This window comes from Phocoena sinus, chromosome 9, assembly GCF_008692025.1.
Source record: "Phocoena sinus isolate mPhoSin1 chromosome 9, mPhoSin1.pri, whole genome shotgun sequence".
NCBI lineage: Eukaryota > Metazoa > Chordata > Mammalia > Artiodactyla > Phocoenidae > Phocoena > Phocoena sinus.
In genome coordinates, this window is record NC_045771.1 from 22,816,029 (window position 1) to 22,837,674 (window position 21,646).

The following is a 21,646-nucleotide window of genomic DNA, read 5'->3' on the forward strand; positions in this document are numbered from 1 at the left end:
GAGTTTTGATTTGTTGTTGAAATCAGGAGACTCATACACAAACCTGGACTGCCCAGTTTCTCTGGAAAATTTAAAAGATGGGGCTTCAGGGCCCATGTTCCTCCCGCTTGGAGACGATCTGCTAGCACTCAGGAGGGGCTGCTCCCTTTAGACAGATGCTCTCCACTCTGTCCTCTCCATCACTCCTCCTCCTCTCACCACTGAATGGCTTCCACTTTACGCATTGATTCCACCTGCCTGGTCCCTGTAGGCAGCTGAGTTCGCAGCTCCTGCTGGTGGTTTGGGCAATAATGGAAGCAAAGGTCTCCACCTGCCCCACTGAAGAAAGTTTCGATAACATGCTTGCTGAAAAGGCAGCATCTGGGTCTTGCCAGGCAAACAGAATGGACTACGCCTCTGGAGAGAGGCCATCCCCACAGAGGCACTCTAGACAACCCAGCTGCTCCCTGGGTGGCCAACGGCAGTGATGTTTGGTTCATCTGGCTGCCATCAATCCTTCCTGGGGTCCACCCTCTCTGGTGACAACAGGTGATGATGTGCCATTTGTTCAAGAAGAGAGGGAAAAGGTGGCACTGGCTTTATTGAGCCCCCGTCAGGCAGCAAGGAAAACACTTCTGGCCTTCACATGCAACTGTTCTAATCATTATCACCAGGAAACCGACCCAAACATCCAAGGACAAAAGGAAAGAAAGGGGTGGCGGAGGCGGCAAGGAGCGCGTCACTCCAGGCTGAGGCTCGCAGTGGGCACAAGGGGCACAACGCGGAGGGGCAGACTCAAGGGGCTTGGAAGGGCCTGAAGCTGGGGCTGTGCTGTGGCAGGAGGCACGGGCGCAAGAAGGGCAGCTGCCACATTAAAATAGCGAGCTGTGCGCGAGCCCAGGGAGTGAGGGCCTAAAGAAACAGTTAATGGCTTGGGGCTCCCGCTTCAAGAAGAACAAGCCACTGCAGTAGTGAACAGCACTCATGTGGGGAGGACACAGATGGACGGGCACCACCACCCACCCTGATGTTTAATGTGGGATGCAATTAACCCCTAGAAGGGGGACTCCGGAATAGAGATTTTCAAAGTAGAGCCCCCTAATCCCCCAGGACAGCATTTTATAAAACTGATTCAACAGACCTGCTCTGGTGATGGGGGACGGACAGGAGGCCCCAGCCTCACCCTAGCACTCCCCTTACAGGGCTCCACAGCGCCAAGGAGCACAGTTCAAAGATCACTGAGCTTGAGTAAAAGCACCTTTGCCTTTTACAAAGCAGAACAAGCCTCCCCGAAAGAGAATTCCTAAGAGGCTAAGTGTTCCTACAGAGATGAACAGTTCCACTTCCTGTTGCCACTTTGTTACTATTTATTGAATGAGGCAGTAATAGACAGAATGGAAAACGACACAGAATCCATGCTCTGCTACTGGGGTCTTGCTTTTCTTCTTCTTCTTCTTGGCAACTTCTCAAACTATTAGGAGGTTATTTCACCACAAAGGAACACGGACTTTGAAGCCCCTGGACAGTTTCACAACGACGACGATAAAAAATAATAATTAAAAAAATAACAAATTGTAGAACTAGGGCTGTTTTATGTAAATTTCCCCTCCCTCCCCCCATTACGTACAGAAAAAAACATACAAAGAACATTGGATAGTTTTATATAAAACAAGCAAATACAAGAATCTGAAACTTTTCTCAAAGGCTGAGCAAGATGTGAAGAATCTTTTAATGTCGCATTAAAAGAAAAAAAAACACATTAAATACACTATCACACATGGGGGGCCCGGGAGGAGGGAGGAAGAGTTGTCCCTGTACTCAAGGAGCAGAGATTTGGCCTGTCAAAAAGTCAGGTGAATTTAGCCGCTGGAGACTTGGGGCTTGCAGCTGAGAAATCCCAGAATTTAGTTACAAGAACACCCAGACCAATCAACACGTGTGAGAAGGAAGCTGTGCGGGGACCCAGGCCCAGCAGGATGCACCTGGGAAAACTGCAGGGTTCCTTCTGAAACAGGGCCTGGTCCAGGAGTGCAGGAAGCACCCTCAGCCCTCTCTCTCTAACTTCCCCCAGCGTGACGGCCAACCTTCCACGAGCCAGGTGCCCCCGTCAGTTTCAGTCTCCTCTGTTAAGCTACAGAAAGTTACAGGAAAGGAAAAAATTGCTCCCATTGGTGTAACCTGGTCTTTGAAGATTTTTCTCTCCCTCCTTCCTTTCCCCTTCCAACCCCTCCCACCCCCCCCATTCTCTCCCCACCACGCACACACTCACAAGCACACTTAACACGCACGCACTCCTCAAACCCTTAATACTTCTGTTACCTTCAATTCATATACACGACCAATTCAGGACTGACCTTAAAACCAAAGCGACATGTTAATAGTCATGAGATCAAGAAGGTTTCCTCGGGAGGGGAGGAGATGGGAGGCTGAGGAAAACCCTCTCATCCCTGCCTGGGAGTTTTAAGGACATTCACTTGCCCGTGGCAAGGTCAGCACCTGGGCCAGCCCGAGGAGCGTCCCAGCTGCCAGACCACGAGGCCCTGGACCCTGCAAGCACAGTTTCTGGACCTCACCCCATTCTGGAACATCCTTCCTCAGGCAAGTCCAGCAGGGAGAGTTCTGGGTGGCCACTGGGAGGCAGCTTTGGTGAAGGGCATGGTCACCTCTGCCTGAGTTTGTCAGTAGCTCAACGCATGACCCTGGTATGAACAAAAACCGGTGGCTGTGTCTGGCCACGTACCCAACACCCACTAAACTGGGTGAATTATTTTTTCCACAGCTCACCTTGATCTCATACAGATAATTCCATGCGGGTTTCATACGTACATACATACATATATATATATATATATATATATGTGTGTATATATATATATATATACACACACACACACACACACACACGTATACATACACACATATACATACACACACATATATATACTTTATATATATATGTAAATGCGTATATCCATATGTACACATATACATATATTCACACTCACACATACACACACAGAACTATACACACGTTTTCGCAGAAAGAAGTCCTTGCCACAATTTGGCTTTTTGGGGACAGTGAAATTGACAACGCAGTATCTTGTTCCACCAATCCCAGAAAATCAAGAGTGGTGCTTTAAAAAAATGCAATTCCAAAATCCGCTGCCTTTCTTCCTTTTTAAAAAAAAGGTTAACAAAACTTTTCTTCCGAAGTCGAGAGACTTAATTTCATTTGATTGCACCTCTGCAAACGTGTAAAAAATTTTGAAGTAGACTAGAAAACGATGCCATGATATGGCTGCATGTCACTGTTCCAACGTCACCACCTCCACAGCCTGGCCGTCCATGGTGACTGCGCTGTCCGATATCCTGGTGGTCACAGGGGCCATGGCCACCTGCACCGGCCCATTGCCCTGGGCGAGGCTGGTTACCACAGTCTGGTACATGCTCACAGGGATCTGGACCAGTCCTGGGGAGACAAGGGGAGACCGTTGGTGGGGATTGGGTGCGGCTTCCCAGATGCTGGCTGGACAGGGCAATGAGCTCCAGCCCTCAGAGTATCACTGTCTGCAGCCTCAGGTAACTGCACACCCACTGTCCAGGCACGAATACAACCCTTTTCTCACCCCATTTTAATTCTTTAAAACAGACTAACAGGAAAGAAAATTTGGAGAAATTGTAGAAACATGCCTCAGAACAGGGCCTCCCCAAACTTGCCAAGAGATGACCCTGCCTGCCGGCCTACCTTCAACTTTAGGAAGCATACACAGGCCCATCAGGTGTGAATTCTCCTCTCAACAAGTCCATCTCTTCTGACTGCCTTCTTCTCCAGGAAAGGCCACCATTAATTTTCTCTGATATTCTGCTACACTGACTTCTTCAACCCTCTGGCTGCCTATGCTCAAGTTTCTCTCAGCTTGAAAAAACTTCTCCCTCAATCCTTTCCTGTCTTCTGGCCATTATCCCTCTCCTCAGAGTCAGCTTATTTAAAAAAGAAAAAAAAAAAAAAAAAGCCTAGGTAATTAGTTTTCTGATATTAGATTTCATAGACCAGTAAAATTTTTAAATATGTTCTGGGGTCAACTTTAAAAAAAAAAAGACCTCCAACTACCTCCTAATATCACTATTATTTTAGAAAGGAGGGTTTAACAGAAAGAAAGGAGGAAGCAAATAATTTCAGAAAAGGGCAGTCCTCCCTAAGAAAGGAAAGTTGATAATTTTATATAACATTAAAAAAAAGATTTCCAATTAAATAAGACAGAATAAATGCACATATAAAATTCCTCTTCCTTCTAAAATAAAAATTATAGTGAAGGAGGAAAAAAAGATATAAATGAGGGATGTCAACATATTTCTGGAAGATGCAAAGCAAACGTAAAGGGGTTCTGACTTATCAGAGAAGGGGAAGCTGCAACTCCTGTGTCCCAGAGAGCTCAGGACATGGAGGCTCAGCCACTGCAGAACAAGAGGAAGAAGCCAAAAACAGGCGTTAGCTGACAGCTTGTATTCAACTGACTGGACCAGCGGGTCCCACCAACCCCAACACCCAGACCTTTGTTGACAGGGCATCTGAAGTTCACCCACTGTATTGAGAAACTGACCCGGGGAGGCTGCAGGGAAGACCTATGGTGACATCTGGTGGGTGGGGAGGTGAGGGGAGGGGGGTGCGGAGACAATGAAAAACCTCGCTTGCGGCCCTAATATTTACCACCCCAAGGCCTACAGGCCACCCAGCTCTGCCCTGCATACCCCGACTATCAGTGTTTCAGTGTTTCACTCCTAGGGAACACAGAGAGAACAGAGACGATGTGGGGAGCAGAAAAAACAAAAATGAATGCTCCCAAACTCTAATATCTTCAGAGAGAAAAGGCTTGTATCATAAAAGTGGATAGCTTTATTAAAAAGGAATGAGAGAAAAGTCTTCAAAAATCAAATAGATGAAATCCATGCCACAGAAAGATCAGAAGGTTAAGTCAAGGAAATCTAGAGAGCAGGAAAGGTTAAAAGATGGAAAGCAGGAGACCTTAAGAGGTCCAAGCTCTGATAAAACAGAATTCCAGAGACCAGAAAAAACAGAAGGTAGGAAATTATGACACGTTGTAAGTAAATTTCAAGAACTGAAAAATATGAGTTTCAGATTGAAAAGGCCCACTAGGTGCCCAGCAGGACAGATGAAAAAAGATCCAGACGCTAAGACACAGCTTTGCAAAATTTCACACCACCAGGGATAAAGCAAAGCTCCCAAAAGATCTGAGAAAAAAAAAAAAAAAATCGTCATATACAAAGAACTGGAAATCATAGTATTGTGGGACTTCTCAAAAGCAAGCCTGGAGGCTAGAAGATGATGGAGCAATGTTTTCAAATGTCTGAGAGAAAATGCTTTCAGCCTAGAATTCTCTCTCCAGACTATGAAGTGACACCCAGGTCAGTTAAGCGTGGGGGCAGAATAAACACATCTGCAGACTTGTACGGGCTCTAAAAATTGGCCCGCCACGCACACTTTCTTTGGAAGCTCTGAAGGATGTGCCCTACAGAAACGAGAGAGAAAACTTAAGAAATAAGTGGCCGTGGGGTCTAGGAGACAGAGAATCCACTGTAGGGAGCGTGGGGGCAGCAGGAGGGCCCAGGAAGGGGGCTGTGCAGCACGTCTGAGAGGACAGAGGGGAAGTGGCATGAGCTCGTGGGATAAAGTACCTCGAGGGGTCTTCCAGAATTGGGTAGAACCGGTGATTACTCCTTAAAAAGTAGAAGAAAAAAAAAAGCAAGGATTAACCATACCCACTCGTCTTGGCAGTGAACAATTTTTTTTTTGAACAATTTTTACGTTTATAAAATTTTATGTTTCTAACAATATAAACATAGAAACTGAGTTATCAAAAATTGATAACAAGTAACGTCTCAACTCAAGACTATTGTTTAGAGCAATAAAGATACATACCAGAAAAAAGCATGAAGTGTTGCCCTTGGGGTACAAATATTTTTTTTTAAAGGCTTTTAGTCCTTTTTGTCATTTAAAACTATATATCACTTTGATGAAAATAAAAATTAATTAAAAAAATTTTAACAGAATATTTCCTAATGCAAAAAAAAATCAAACATAAAATAAACGTTATTTTACAATGTCAAATTGTATCTAATTGTTTTCTAGGAGTAAGTGTTGCCAGTTTAGAAATAAGTATTCGATGATGCAACCTGAAATGGGGCTTGAGGTTCTGCTTTGTCGACATTTTTGGAAATCCAGGCTCACCCTGGTGTGTGTTAATGGAAATGCAAGGCATGGCCCACCATCCTCACACTTGAGATGCTGGGACCTAAAAGGAGGAAGGAGGCCAGCTCAAGCAGGCTGAGGGGCCACACATTGGCTTCAGAAGGCTGTCGGGTTCAATTTCTTTCATCTAGCCCTTTGCAAATGGCTCTTACATGTCTCTAATCAATTCCTCTTTCCGTTCACCCCTTCCTGCCACCTGTTATGTTTCTATAACTCGTCATTCCCCAACCTCAAATTTTCAAATCCCCTGATGTTAAAAAGGTTCCCAAAGCCTATAATAAAGTTCAAATGTTGGGTATGGTATTCAGAACCGCTTGTGATTTGTCCAGTCTCATTTCCCTTACTCCCTGTGCTCTGGGTATCACCCTGGACTATTCTCAGTTCCCCAACATATTGGTCACATTCCTTTCTCTGGGCCTTTGCTCAAGTTGTTGACTACCTAGAATTCCCTTACTGCCCACTCCTTCCCCTTTAAAACTCTCCTCTTGGAAGCCTATCCCAGCCCTAGTCAATACTGATAGCAGCCTCCTTGGGGTTCTCAATAACCACTCGACAGTGGGGTATAATCTGGCTTGGCCCAGTTAATGTATGTAGACAGGCCTTCCCACTAGACTGAAGGCTCCTTCAAGGCCAGGCTTGGCTCTGGTTCATGTTCTATTCCCCACAGTATGAGGTACAAGGTGTGCCAAACACTGGCATCAACACGGCCTCAAGGGCAGCAGGCCAAGGGACTCTATTGTTGGCCTCAACCAACGTGCAGCTGGGCTCTACTCCCCAGTGTCTAGACTCCAGGCATGGGCCTGAGTGTATCTGAAGACCAAATGACCCCCTTCCATCACCCCAGTGTACCTTGATCATCTTCACTTTCATCCTCTCTTCTGGTCAAAACAGAAAAAGTTAGTGAAATAACCCAAAATGCCCTGTGGCAAAACCAGGACACCTCCAAAGAACCCACATGTTAGTAAACAGCAACCAAAACCAGAAGCAAAGATCAGTCTCATTTCACTGTTGTTGCTTCTGGGCTTGATTCAGTTCCAAAAGCTCTAAGCTTGGGGAACAAGTTACATACTTTACAAATACAGTGAATACTATGGGTGGGGAGCTTCTTCCTGACTATGAGCGACCGTCCTGGGTTAGTGATGGGGTGGAGAGAACCTTGAAGAACTGTGAGACTTAAATCTCTTCCACCCTGGCTTACAATGTGTTTGGGTTACCTAGGGTGTGGGTCCATGCCCAACACTGTTGTTAAAACACTTTTTAGTAGCGTGGAAGATCTTCCCCAAAATAAAATGGAGAAAGGTTCAAATGCAAAAATACAAATTGGCTGACACTGCTATAACCAGAATGATCTTTTGAACACAAACTGATCTTGCTGCACTCTTTTACAATTCTTCAGTGGTTTCCAATGGCCTGTGGGATGTAAAGTCCAGATCCCTTTGCAGGTATTTCAACCCTTCACATCAGCCCCTGTTGCTCAGTTCAGCCTGGTGATCCATGAATCCTCACCCACTGTACCTTCCAGGCAGGTGAACTGTTTGATTGAGGTTCTCTCCACACACACCTCCATGGTGTGCACACACTCTGACTTCTGCCTGGAATGACTGTCCCTGGCTTGTTCCTTGAATGGGCTTCTATTCTTCCTTCAATAGTCAGCTCCAATCTCTCCTCCTCTGTCTTAGCTCCTCTTTCCCCAAGGGCCCACAGCACTTTGCACTGGCATCCATGGAGGCAATGGTCACATTCTTTATCACTGTTTGCATGTCTTATCTCCAAGGAGACTGTAAATTCCTTAAGGGAGAGATGGAGTCTCCATACCTGAGTCCCTAGCGATCAGCAGGTGCTCAGTAAATGTCTTCTACACTCATGAATGAAACCTGCCTGCTGAGATTTCACAGGTGTCCTCGCCTAGGGACTAAATGACTGAAGTGGGTGAGTCTTCAGGTGATCAGGCTGTTTCAGAATGGGAGCTCTCAGTCCAGAGAAAGCAATACGAAAACAACTACACTCAGAGCTCATCCAAATAAAACCATTTTTAAAGATTTCACCTTCTGTCCTTCACCTCACAGTCAGGGAAGGAGTAAATTTGACCTCTACAACTGGGTGATAAAATGACTCCCATACAAAGCTGTCTCGAGAGTGAGTAACTGGTGACAGCGATTACATATCTAAAAAGCTTCTTGCAGGTAGAAATTCCATATACAGGGTCGTTTCGTAACCTCTAATGCCTTGAAATCCCAAGTCCGTTATTTTCTACATGCAGTTTCAGTCTACCTCTACCTTAAATAGGTGCATTACCATCCCATGGACTATTGTGGGGATTTTAGAATCTCTCTCTCTCACACACACAGCCATTCTGACCTGGGATTAGATTAAATCGACTCAGTGTCTCTGACCTAGCAGCCTTTATGTCTGTGGAAAGGGGGAGGGGGCTAGAGGCTTGGAAACCCAGCGTGCACTAAATCGGCCGGCTGCCCTTGGAAGAGAGATGATTAAATGCTGAGGTTCAGTAATCAGGCCAGGATTGTCCCTGCATCTGCTCAGCCTGCCCCTGATTAGCCCTAATCTAGAAGGCGTATGTTAATCTAAGCTTGTATTTGGGGTCATTTTGATTGATTAGGCAACAGGAAGCCCCTCCCATTCTACTTTAAGGACTTGAAGTTCCCCTTCAAGAGAACTTCCTAGTAATAAGACTCTCCTGGCATTTGTGCAACACTTTTCAAAGCCCTCTCACACCCACTGCACATCACTAGATTTCTGCTAAGACTCTGTAGCAGCAGGCAGGGCAGGTATTCTTCGCTTTCACAAATGATAGGCAAGTTCCTTTGGCAGAACTATGGACTTATAAAGGCACGTACTTAACAAAATCCTGAAGATTTTAGTACCCCAATCTCTAATACCCCCATCTTTCAAAGCTATAAGAAACCCTAGAGTTCTTCAGTTTAGAAAATCTAACCCCCCTTTTCTTTAAGTTCAAAAGTAAACAGATAAAAAGTTTAAACAAAACAAAAACATGGACTGAGAGAGACTGAGTGACTTTCCCCCCCTCAAGATGACCGAGTTTGTGGTAAAGTGAAGCATCTGGGAGCCTTTGCACGCACTAGTAAGCCCTTACCATCGAACACTATGTCCAGCAGGGACCCAGAAGGGAGAGGACTACCCACTTTGGGCTCACTGCTGCCTCGCCTCTCAGGCTTCTTGGTAAGGTTTACAGAATTGGCCAAAATGGAAAAAGAGGCCAAAAGAGACTCAGGAACTTCAGGTCCCAGCACAAGGATTTCCTTGTCAAATAGCAGTCAGCCCCAAATCCTGGAGGAACTGCTGACTCCAGGACCACATTCCCCTGTAAAAGAAAATGAGACCTGACCCTGCTCTGTTTTTCTACCACTGGGTATCATTCTTGAACCCAAATGGTCAAACACACTCCTCCCACTCTTCTCCCACCTCAACAAGTGGTGATTACATCCTTCCAGTTGCTCAGGCCAGAAACTTGGAAGTCAAGCCATCTTTGACTTCTCGTGCAATTCATCAGCAAATCCTGTCAACCCTCCTTTCAAATATAAACCCAGAATTCAACCACGCTGACTGCCACCACCCTGGACAAACTCCTATCCTCTCTTGCCTGGACTACATTTTAGCTTCTCCTGTAATCACCCTGCTTCGGCCCTGGCTCCACTGCACCCTGTTCTCCCCTCCACAGAAGCCAGAGGGATCTTCTAAAACTTCCACACGAGGTGATGGACATGGAGGCACATTCTGAAAATTCAGACATTTGCTTGGCCTTGTTTTCTGCAAAACAGGAGGTCATGAGGTTCTGTAGTGGTCTGTCTCTGATGGTGTCACCAGGGGAGGCTTTGTGGTAGACCATGGGCACCAATGAGAGTAAATTAAAGGTTAGTGTCACAGCCTTGCACACTCTGGATTTATCATTCATGAGCTGATCTACTCTATTCCTGACCCCTCGTGAGGTAATGAGTTTCGTCACTTACCTACCATGTAATGGATCTCTCTCACACACACGTGCGTGCGCGCGCGCGCGCGCGCGCACACACACACACACACACACACACACACACAAACGTATGCGTATAATTGGAAGTTACTTAGGGGAATTAATTCATTTTTCCCAAAACTAACTTCTTTTAGTATTCTGAGATTTGATGAATAAATCTATACAGTACAGTTAGCTAAATCTTCTTGAAATATTGTTTGGCAATGGCCACCCCGCCACCTCTCCCTGCCTTTTTGGCGGCTCTCTACTAAAGGAAAAATAAAGTCCAAATAGCTAATAGATGAGGGATTACACCAGCCTTTCCCATAAATACTCTATATTACCCCTTCATCACAACCATATCTGTCCTTTCAGTATACCCTAACCATCACATGTATTTACTCAGGCAGATTCCTCTGGCCTAGAATTATCCCTGCCAACCTAGGTCCTGTTCTTTCAACAATTTCCCTGTCTTTCAGGGGTTCCCCCAGACACAACAGCCCACTAGGTCCTCTCCTTCAGGGGATTTGACTGCCTCACCATTCATTTGGCACCAGATCTGTGCTAACCTGTTTCCAAGTAATTAGTTTTTTCCTATACAAATCTGCTTATTTAGATTGTTGGCAGGACTATGTCTTTGAGTACTGGGCAACCTGAACATAGTAGATGTTAATAATTGAATATGACAATTGATCGTGTTCTTCATGATTTTCAGAAGCTTGATTACATTCTCATTAGCCTTGGCCTCTGCAGCCTGAAGAGGTTTAGAGCCTTTTACTCTGCTCCAGAATGAGTAGGATTTTCTCCACAACATTATTAAGGTAGCACAGCCAAATGCCGTATGGTAGTTCAGGTGCATTTTATGTGAGGGTAAACAGAAGGTTTTATTTCCATTAAAGGCTCCCAGGCAGAAAACCTACGTGTGAATCCTGGCTCCTCACTTACTGGCGTGTGAGCCTCACTTTCCTCATACATAAAATGGTCATTACCAATTTCACAGCGTTGTTGAGAATTAGATGTGCTGACATAGATAAAGTCTGGCACAGTGCCTGGCACACAGTAGGTGTACAATAAATGTCAGCTGCTTTCAAAGATGACTTTGAATAAGAGGTTTGATGAAGTCTGGCTAGGGTCACAGATGTTAGACTAAAGCTCTCAGGAAGCAGAAAGGAAAGCAGAGACAGCACAGATCTCCTTTCAGCAGCGATTTGCTCCTGCCAGGAAGCACATCATTCGCCAAAGGCCTTCAAAGATGTAAAGATTAGAGATAAAAACCATGAAATCAGGGCAGATGGGCTGGCAGGCAGCTTCCTTTCTGAATGCAGCTATGGTCAGAACAGGCACTGGAACTGCACCATGACATATATGAAATAGCTGCTGATTCAGTGCATCAGTAAATAAAAAACCTAGGCTAAACCATTAATCAGTATTAAGAATGTTAAATATATGATCAGGGACAGTATGATATGATATCATCATGCTGATAAACTTCTAAACCCAAAAACTAATAACACAGGCTAGAGCCCAGTAGAGCACAGAGCTGCAGGCCTAGTCAGGGTCACCCAGAACCACAGACTGCCCTCCCCCCACCCCACTCCATGACAAGATAGAGCAGGACAGACGGCCTGAGGAAGAATGGGCCTTTCATTTGCCCTCACAATCTGGGAAACCTTTGGGAATTGTTGTTTGCTGTAACTGAATCTTTCAGCCCAAAGGCCTTCCAAGTTGGTCATGGAAATATCTTTAGCTGGAAGAAAAATATTGATAGTTGTGAGAGAAAAACAGCTAAACAAATAAATTCTCAAATAAACACAACAGTTGGTGGAAACGCAATAATTCTTAAAGCCCAAAGGAAAAATTCACAATGTAACGCCTTCTGTGGCTTATGGACATGAAAGCGAACTGTATGTGTCAATATTAGGAAAATGCCGGCTTAAATGGGGAACCAGAAGACTGTGACTGGAAGGGATCAGAATAAATAAGAAATGAAACCATGTATTGTATTACCTAAGTCACTTCTGCAGTTTTTAAAGAGCCACCGAGGGTATCTATAAGTGTGTTTAGGGATGACAGGCAGGAGGGAAGTCCTTTAAAAAATCTTATCTTCAGGTCTGGAAAGAAGTTTACATCAGTGCCTGACATCTCAGGAAAGCCACTATTATATGAAGAAAAATAGGCATGTTGTGTTCTGGTATAGAAATGGGAGAATATGAAGGGAAATCAGGTAAAGAAGCTAGTGCAGTAGGCAGGTGGCAGGCAGATAAAGAGGCTGAGAATAACAAACATGGACCAGATGGAAAGAGGACAGACGAGGGCAAGAAAAGGAAGGTCATGAAAAGAATGTTGATATCAAATGAAAAGGAGCTCCAGGTAACCCTCATAATAGTAAGACAAGGGGGAAACAGAAAAAGCATTTCTCTCCCAGTGGTTCTGTTTCTGTTATATTAGCTGCTTCTGGGACATTTAATCTTCCTTTTCCGTGTTCTTTAAGTCCGTGGCTTTTGAGGGCATTTGAGGGATTTATGGATTAAAATATGTATTACATCTGGCAAGTACTGAATATTCTCATGAAGCCAATAGCAGCCTCACAGGTACCCTGGGGTAATAGGCACTTCTCAGCATCCAAAGTTTTCTCCCCTCTTGCTAGACAATCTCAAGGCTCTCTTGGAAAAACCACTTTCTGGAATAACTTCCATAGCAATGACTCTCTCTGGGTAGGACAGTGTCACTGTGTCCTTAGCCTTGATTTTGCAGACCACCAAGAAAATCCTCTTGCCTGTATCCCATAAGCCAAACGTTAAAAGTGAATTCATTTTTACTTTATTAGTGAATGTATTTCAAAACATATTTTGGAGATATAATTTCACAATTCCCTCTTGAAATTACTGAAGTGCCCAAGAACATTAACGAAATCAGGGTTTAGTGCTTCAGAGTTCAGAATCACCATGGTTTATATCCTGGAGACTGAACTCCCAATGTGAGATTGAACAAGCCGACTCCAAGGCCTGTTGTCTGACCAAGAGGGCTTTAAACTGAAAATGGCAGGAGAGGAAAGTGTTCAGCTAAAGCCTGTGGGACATGTATATGCTAGGGAGGACATCTGATCAGAGATGTACAGAGAAGGGTAGGAGCTATACAGTAAATTTCCAGAGATCACTGGGAAGGGAGATAGGGAGAACACCCAAAGTCTCCGTTGTGGACAGGGTGTGAGCAATATGTGAAGAGCTGATATCTTTAAACAGGAAATAGAGCCTACATGACAGAAACCTCAGGAGAAAGCTACCAAGCTGTTTAAGAGTTTGCAATAGTCAGGTGTAGAAATGAATACGAGGGCCAATCAGGAGTTATCCAGAGTTAAGAATGGAGAGTTATTTATTTTTCTGTTATTACTTTCAATTTTTTTATTATGGAAAATTTCAAATAGGTGCAAAAGGAGAGAGACGAGGGTAAGGACCCCCATCCCCAGCCCCTTGTGCCCAGCATCTGGTCCTTGCCTCCTCTATCTGAACAGGGAAAGATGGAGGCAAAAGGCTTCCAAAGATGCTCTCCTGATTCTTCAAGCCCTCACTTAGCCCAGTCTGTAGAGCACCATTTAGAAAGCAAGCAAACAAACATCACTAGAACTTTCTAAGAGCATGCAAAGGGCAGAATTAAATTTGCTTTAGTCAGTAAGACACCTGAAGACAGCATACTGGAAAGTGGAAATAAACAGGTATGGGGTTTGACGGTCACAAAGAAAGAACTCTATCTTATAAACTTCATTTTAATCTATTATTTATCCTGCCTTTCCTACCTGGACTGTATTTAGCATAACCAAATTGTTAATGGGAACAAGTTCTTTATAAAAGAATTCCAGCTAATAAAGGCAGAAGGAATAATAACACTAGAGAAATCACTATTTTGAAACTCTTGGTGAAATAATGGATCTACACAAAGTCATCAATGGTTACTAAAACCGTTAGGTGATCAGGTGATGAAGAGTGTGGAACAGAGGAATCCCACCACCCAGGCAGGATGCAGCACCTGGAAGGGTATATAGCCTCTTAGTTACTCCACCCTCTAGCCGCTTCCTCCCTTCTGCAGAGATGAACCCCCTGTGGCATTCTGTCAGCATCCACTTGCAATGGGCCATATGCCATACAGAGGCTTGACAAGAATACAGAACTTCTAAAAAGCACTGAGCAGGAAGGGCCCCCAGAAAGTGGTGTGGAGAGGCAGCGGCAGGAAGACTGCCTCCACCCACACCCTGGTGCCTGGGCCACAAAGGTGTCTCTGACATCCACCTGTGGAGGTTTACAAATCCTTCGGCGAACATGCCAGCACAATGAGTGCCGACGATGCACATGTGTCTAAAAGCAGATCTTACAGTCAGCTCTTAGCTGAGCCAAAGGCAGGAGAGGTCATTTCCTCTGCACCACGCCGTTAAACTGGAACTTATGATGTGCTTTTCTTGTAGCAGACTTACTTTCTTTCTTACTTTTTTTAAACATCTTTATTGGAGTATCAGACTTACTTTCTAATTATGTCTTCTTTAAGCTAATATGAAAACTAATTTGTATTCCTTAAGAACACAGCAGCTGGCTGGGGGTGAAAGAGATGGGCCAGGCTTACCCTGGCTTGCTTAGAGAAACTGTCCAAGGATTTAAAATGTGTCATGGGTCATCTGCATACCAGATAATCTGTGTGTGGCAATTAAGAATTGACTAGGTTTACATTTATAAAACCGACAGGCCATTTCTGTCTCATAGGGCTGCTTTGAGGATAACCAACATTATATTTATATGATTTAAGTTCCTGAGAAAAGAGGTACTATTATTTCATATAGGTTTTCTCCCAGGAGTCAAATCAACCATGTAGTAGCTACTAGAGGCAGACAAATGGAAGAAACAAGCTTAAAGGTCCTGCCCTTGCTCCCCAGAGGAGCTGAAAATGGAAGATGCCACCAGCTCAGTGCTCCACTCCCGGGAGTGTTGTTCACGCCCCATGTCGTGCACAAAATGAACAATCCATGTACACGCTCTTGGCCCCTGAGTGTTCACATGCCCTCTTGTCCATGAGAAGCTCTGTTTAATGAGAAAAGAACTCTCAAGTCAAATAGTAGGGAGGGATGTGAAAGCTTAAGGAAGGGAAGGCCAGGAAGCAAGTCAGCTGTAAGTGGGCATTCCTAAAATTAAAGTCCTTTCTCATGGTTACAATTCATTATTATCATTATTATTATTGTTTTGTGAGGAGTGAGCAGGGGGTGGGGAAAGGACATGAGATTCTTGGAGGAAAAATAATTTTAAGGTGAAAAGACAAAACTTATAGTCAAGTAACATGGCTGGAAGTTGTTCCAAAAACATTCAGGCAATTTCCTTTTCCCCTTCCAGCAAGCCTGAAATCCAAAGTCCAAGGCTCACTTAAGCAGTCAAGACATTTCAGGAGGTACAGACCAATCTCTAAAACAGTCCTGTACACAAGAACTCACTGTGAAGATGGGCACATTGTATTTGTGCACTGACAGTAAGGTGGCTATAGAGTACTTGAAACGTGGCTAGTGTAACTGAGGAACTGAGTCTTTAATTTTATTTGATTTTAGTTAATTTCAGTTTAGAGAGCCAGGGCACAGCTCTAAAACCTTCCCAGAGCTTCCAGTGAGCCAACTCCACACCATAAGCATGCTTCAGTTGCACACACACTGTAGAACATAAGTGTTGCCTTTGTTTAGATGGAAACTCAATCTGAAATTGGATGCTCTGCACTTGCCTAAAATATATTTCCCTGGCATTCTTCTTATTTATATCACAGGTTTTTTCCTTTGCTGCCCTACCCCATCAACTTATTTTAACATACCCTACCTCCTAGGCTTGTGGGTGAGAAAATTTATCAACATTTGAGAGTACTATAGTATAGCTATACATTATAGCGCTACAAGTAGTAGGGAGAGGCTGGGCTGGGAAGAGTCAGAGAATTGCTGGACGCCTCTTTAGTGAGCCAATCTGATAGCAGTGTCTTTGTAGTCTCGCTCAGAGCAGTGTCTCAGTTTCCATATTTAGACCCCTTCAATGATTCTCAGATCCATTTACTAGCTTTACAACGGAAAAGATGTTTTTACCAATTCTACTTTTGAAAACCTCATTTAGGCTCTGAAAATCTCTAAATTGGGGCCTTTCTCATAATGAAGATTTGGTATAATTATAATGTCACAGGCAATTGTGCTGACAAAGTAAAACCAATATGTCTCCTTGCTGGGCCTTTGCTCTCAGTCTGACCAAGAGGAGGAGAAAAGAGGCTTTGTCAGGAGCAGATACGCAGTGGGAGGCGCCGGGAAAGCAGATCTGCTGAATGAAGCAGGTGCCACTTAGACATTCACTTTACTGACTCCGACCACAACCTCCCTTTCATTTGATAGCCTGCTCTTGGCAGGAGGATGGGGAAAGAGCATCACACAAAAAGGAAGCACGTTCATCCTGTTCAGTTTACTGCCCTGCTAGGCTGCTGCTGCGGGGTTCTGCACATTTGCTCTTTATGAAACAAACGGTAGAGCTGAGAAGTGAATCCCTGTATTTATACAGGTAATCTGAGAGCCAGAGGGCCCCAAACCATACTGGCTGAGCTGTGCAAGCTATTAGAGTTAATAACAGTGTGCTGACATTCCTTCAAAATCCTAATGGAAGCATAAGTAAAAAGAGGAAAGTTCCCTTTACCCAAGAACCTTAAAAACTTTATTCTGTAAGAATTTTTCCTGTTATGATATTCTGTTCTTGTGTGAACAGTGATTAATCCCCTCTTTACATGCTCAATTAAAACCATTTTTTCATCCACATATTGAATAGAAATGACTCCAGTTAAACTTGCCCAATTATGGCTCTGGATTTGGTATGCAAAAAAAAAAAAAAAAAAAAATCCCTTTACAGAATATTACCTGCAATGACAGGCACCAAGATTCTGTCTTGGTTACAAGGAGCTGGAATCATCTAAGACCAGAATCTGTCTTTCGAATACAAAGACTCAGAAAGATCTGGGGACCTAAAGGGAAGGAGAATGAGATAACGAAACATGTAACTTGGCCTTGAGGACACAGGGACGGAGAGGATACCATGGTCAGTGGTATCTATCTGCCTGATGGCAGGCACCTTCTTGGGAATCTCTGCTCTGAAGCCCTGACCTGAGTCCTCTGCCCAGAATATCCCTGGCTTGTCAAGTTTCCCCAAGCTGAGAATACCTGACACAGTCAGACCAACCTGGCTTCACATGTGTGCTAATTCCCTCTGGGGCCCCGAGGAGCCAACTCTGAAGACATTCAGCTTTCAACATGTAAAGTATCTAAAAGCATCTGAAAGACATGGCCATGGCTCAGATGAGCACTAAGAATAGAGAACAAAGTATAGTGGTCATTCCATTGTAAAGGCCCTCTTTTTCTCTGCAGGGCCTAGATTAGCAATTCCTGGTATAAAATGATAAATGCCTGAGGCCACCCTGGTTTATGATGGTGTAGTGGAGACGACACATCCCCTCTGGACTTCCAGATTCTGCAAGGAGAAAGATGAATCTAAACATCACAATGACACATTTTTTTTTTTTTTTTTTGGCCGCACCATGTGGCTTGTGGGATTTTAGTTCCCCGACCAGGAATTGAACCTGGGCCCTCGGCAGTAAGTGTGGAGTCCTAACCACTGGGCCGCCAGGGAATTCCCCACAATGAGAGCTATTCTGGAAGGCCTTTTGGACTTCAGGAGGTCACAATGAAGGGAGTAGGAAAGGAGGACAAGCTTCTACGCTGTGAAAGGGCTGGGTGAGTAACATACATAGGGCAGAGAACTGTAACCCCCTTTGGGCTCTAGAATCAAGAGCCCCATTACACATCTCCATGTTCCCATTTCTCAAAAGCAGCCATGTTTCCTTGTGAAATCTGGAATTCACCCAATGGTAATGGCTTCTTTCAGCCTGTAAGCCACCAGGCTCTGGATATTTAATTCGTTTTGGGGTCATGATAAATCCATTAGAGCACCTGACCTGAAGACAGCTGTAGTTGAGAAGAGAAATTTGCACTTGCGGAGCATCCAAGTGGAAATGGCCAAGTCATCTAGGTCATGAATAAGGCGACGAGGAAGTGGGCGTAGGTGTTGCCACTGCCTCCTGGCTCAGGTTTTCCTGCTCGGAACTCTGCAGTGCACAAAACTAGGCCAGCTCTTCTTGCAACCCTCTGCCCAGCTGTCCACCGGCTGCGGATTACTGTAGTCACGTGGCAGTTTTTTAGCAAAGGCTGGCTGTCTCTGTGCTGAGAAGGTCACTGGGAAGGGAGGCTCATGACATATTTCTGCTGCCCTCCCCTGTGCAGAGGGGCACAACTTGCCAGAAGACTACAGTATTCCTGCCACAGTCTTTATATCGGCGCTGTCCAACAGAGCTTTCGGCAACGATGGAGATGTTCTGTATCTGTGTGGTCTATTAGTAGCCGCTGGCTACATGTGGCTATTTAAATTTAAATGGGAGTAAATTAAAATTAAATAAAAAATTCAGTACCTCAGGCCACATACAGCTACTAAGCACTCGAACTGTGGCTAGTGTGACAGAATAACTGAATTTTAAATTTTATTTAATTTTAATTAACTTGCATTGAAATTCAAATAGCCACCTATAGCTAGTGGCTACTGTATGGGACACACTTTTATTTTATTTTATTTTTAAAATTTTTTGGCGTGGCTTGCAGGATATCTTAGTTCCCCGAGCAGGGATTGAACCCGGGCCCCAGCAGTGAAAGCACCAAGTCCTAATCACTGGACTGTCAGAGAATTCCCGGGACACACCTTTAGATCTTGGGTTTTGATGCCATTTACTTATTGGCTTCTGTTAAGATTCATCATGACACTGACTTCTAAAGTGAGCAAAATATGGCTATGACCATTCTTCAAAACAAGCCTGCAAAAATAGTGAGCCACATCAAGTAATAGTTTCATCAGATAAACAGTAAAGATGATTTTCATTTGTTTTATACCTTCTTTACTCTCTTGGTTGGGTGGATTGGCAAGATGGAGTGAAGGGGGAAAAAGGGAGCCCACAGAGGCAGTAGAAACAGTCCTGGAGATCTGGGTTTGGTTTCCAGTTTCACTATTTAGTAGCTGAGTGTCCCTGGGCAAATCCTAGCTTTAGCTGCCTCTGCAAAACAGGGCTATAAGCTCTGTTCTACCCACCTTACTGGGTGAAGGTAGAACAATGCAGACTGCTTACTTAGTCAACTGCAAGGCAGTGGTGGTGGTGGTAGTAGTAGTAGTAGTAGTAGTAGTATTGGTTAAAAAAAAACACAAAAAACAGGAAAGGAAAGAATGTAGAAAGAAAAGAAAAAGATGAAGGCCCTAAATAATAATGCTTAACGCATACAGTCAAAAGGCAAATAAAGAGCAAAACTGAAACAGTTATTTTCCTGGTATGACATCTACCAACATGCTTCCCAGAACGAAAACTTCATCTCAGGAGAAAGGTTAGCTGGCTGAAATGGGGAAAACCCTGTCTGCAAACAAAGTGTGTTTCCCAGAGCAGCCCAGGGAGGACAGGCTGTGAGGCGTGCTGTTCCGAGCGCTGCCCTGGCTACTGCAGTTCCCCAGTGTGGCACCAGCTTCTCAGGCAGCCTCAGATGCAAGTCCCGTTCATGCACTCAGCCCTTACCCTTCTTCTTTCTGAGCCACAGCTCAGAGCTCTCCTTATCTTATTTGTTCTAAGAAGTAATCTTTTCAGGTCTCTGAGTATGTCCCGCTCCCCCTCCACTTAAAAAAAAGACATGATTCTGAAGGGGAACAGTTGCACTACAGATGAACCTTCATGTGCTTTTTCTTACAGACCAGGCAATGCCTCAGCTTGGTCTGACTGACACCATCCTAGTATCTTAGCTTCGCTTCAGGTCTCCCTGTCAGTGGAAAAGAGGGCCATTTACCTTACAGGAGGGTGGCCTGCAAACCCAGAGTGCCATAGGCGCTGCTCTCTAGGGACTGTCAGGGTGTGGGGCTTGCAGCCTGGGACTTTCAGCTTACACTCAACACTGGTGCTCAGGAGCTGCCTGCTTCCAGTCCCGGAGGCACTGAACTCCCCGTCTTTGCATTAAAGGTACAGTATCAAAGAACACAACAGTTCTTTTCAAGCTATTATCATGCTTTAATGGTGACTGAATATGCACATTTACAGTAAAACTACACTTAATACCGTGGACACATTTCCTAAATTAATTTAATATTTACATCTCCACTGACTCATTTAGGAACAAGTCCTTATACTAATGTGTCCAGAGAATGAGGAAAAGGGAGAATGAGAGATGTATTTTATAGTTTATCAAGATGAAGACTGGCATTTTCTCTCTTATTTTTAAAGAAGAGTTGGAACAGAAGGACATGCTGTAAGTAATAATGGATGATGGTGGTGGTGATAATAAGGAAAAAGTGAAAAAAAGTCACCTTTCATGATGGAAGTTGAAATGCTGCTGGAAGAGAACAGCAGCCCTGGCCCAAGGAGAGTGATATAACCACATGCAGGAGCCATTAAACAATATCACCTTCAATTTCCTTCACTCAAGGTTATAGAAAAGGCTATGATCTATTCCCATTTTTACAGTATTCATCTCTGGAGCATAAGTTCTTCAACTGCATAAGGTAAGCATTTAGATCTGTCCTAAAGACAGGAAAGCAGGGTCTATGACAGTACCATGCACTCTGTACAACTTAACATATCTGGGGCAATGCTGGAGAAGAAAGTGATGCTGACAGCTAATAATAATTTCGTGCTTGCGATGGCTCTATAGCCATCGTACGAGGCCAAGCACTACGCTAAGCACTTCACAGGACTCGTTTTGTTTAATGCTCACAACCACCTATGAGCATGGAACTATCACCATCCTAATTTTACAGCGAAGGCTCAGAGAGGTTAATGCGCTAGAACACAGAGCTTGGTAGTGGTGCAGCTTTCAGAGTACCCGTCTAGGTCTGCAGGTCCTCCCATCTCCCTTGCCCCTCCTTTTACTCTCAGTGCCACACCAGATACTCACAAAGTGAAATGACCCTAGCCACACTCTCTACAGCAGAGGTTCTTAATTTGGGGGCGGGGGTGGGGAAATGGGAGCTCTCTCTGATCTATTTGCACATCTGATCAAAGCTGTGGACCCCAGAAAAATATAAAACCTTTCTGCAGAATTTCTCAGGGTCCACAGACCCAGGTTAAGGATGCCCTAACATTCGTATAATATACATAAAGTAGGTTTCCACAGAAAATTAAAACACACACATGTTGCCCCCTTCAGGTCCAGCTGGGCTTACCTCTTTATAATAAGTACAGGACAGACCTTTCAGCCATCCCGTCTCATTTGGGAGGCCTTGCAGGATAGGAATGTGTGTTCCTCATGCAAGGGCCCACCCAAAAGTCCTGCTCCCTTATCTGAACTCCATGTT

General features: G+C 44.4%; 1 protein-coding gene across 6 annotated transcripts in view; it reads right to left on the reverse strand.

Annotated features, from left to right (window-relative positions):
- Nucleotides 1-1,326: 1,326 nt before the first annotated feature.
- NRF1 (nuclear respiratory factor 1) overlaps nt 1,327-21,646 on the reverse strand; it is a 134,697-nt gene continuing 114,377 nt past the window's right edge. For 2 of the 6 annotated variants that reach the window (XM_032642852.1, XM_032642851.1), the window contains exons 11-12: nt 5,674-5,715; nt 1,327-3,448 (exon numbers count right to left, since the gene is read on the reverse strand). In XM_032642852.1, the coding sequence (XP_032498743.1) occupies nt 3,285-3,448; nt 5,674-5,715 (206 nt within the window). In that variant the 3' untranslated portion in view covers nt 1,327-3,284. Of the gene's footprint in view, nt 3,449-3,724; nt 4,435-5,673; nt 5,716-17,139; nt 17,244-21,646 lie in introns of all 6 variants that reach the window. The other 4 variants (XR_004351402.1, XR_004351403.1, XM_032642854.1 and 1 more) reach the window with 4 other exon arrangements.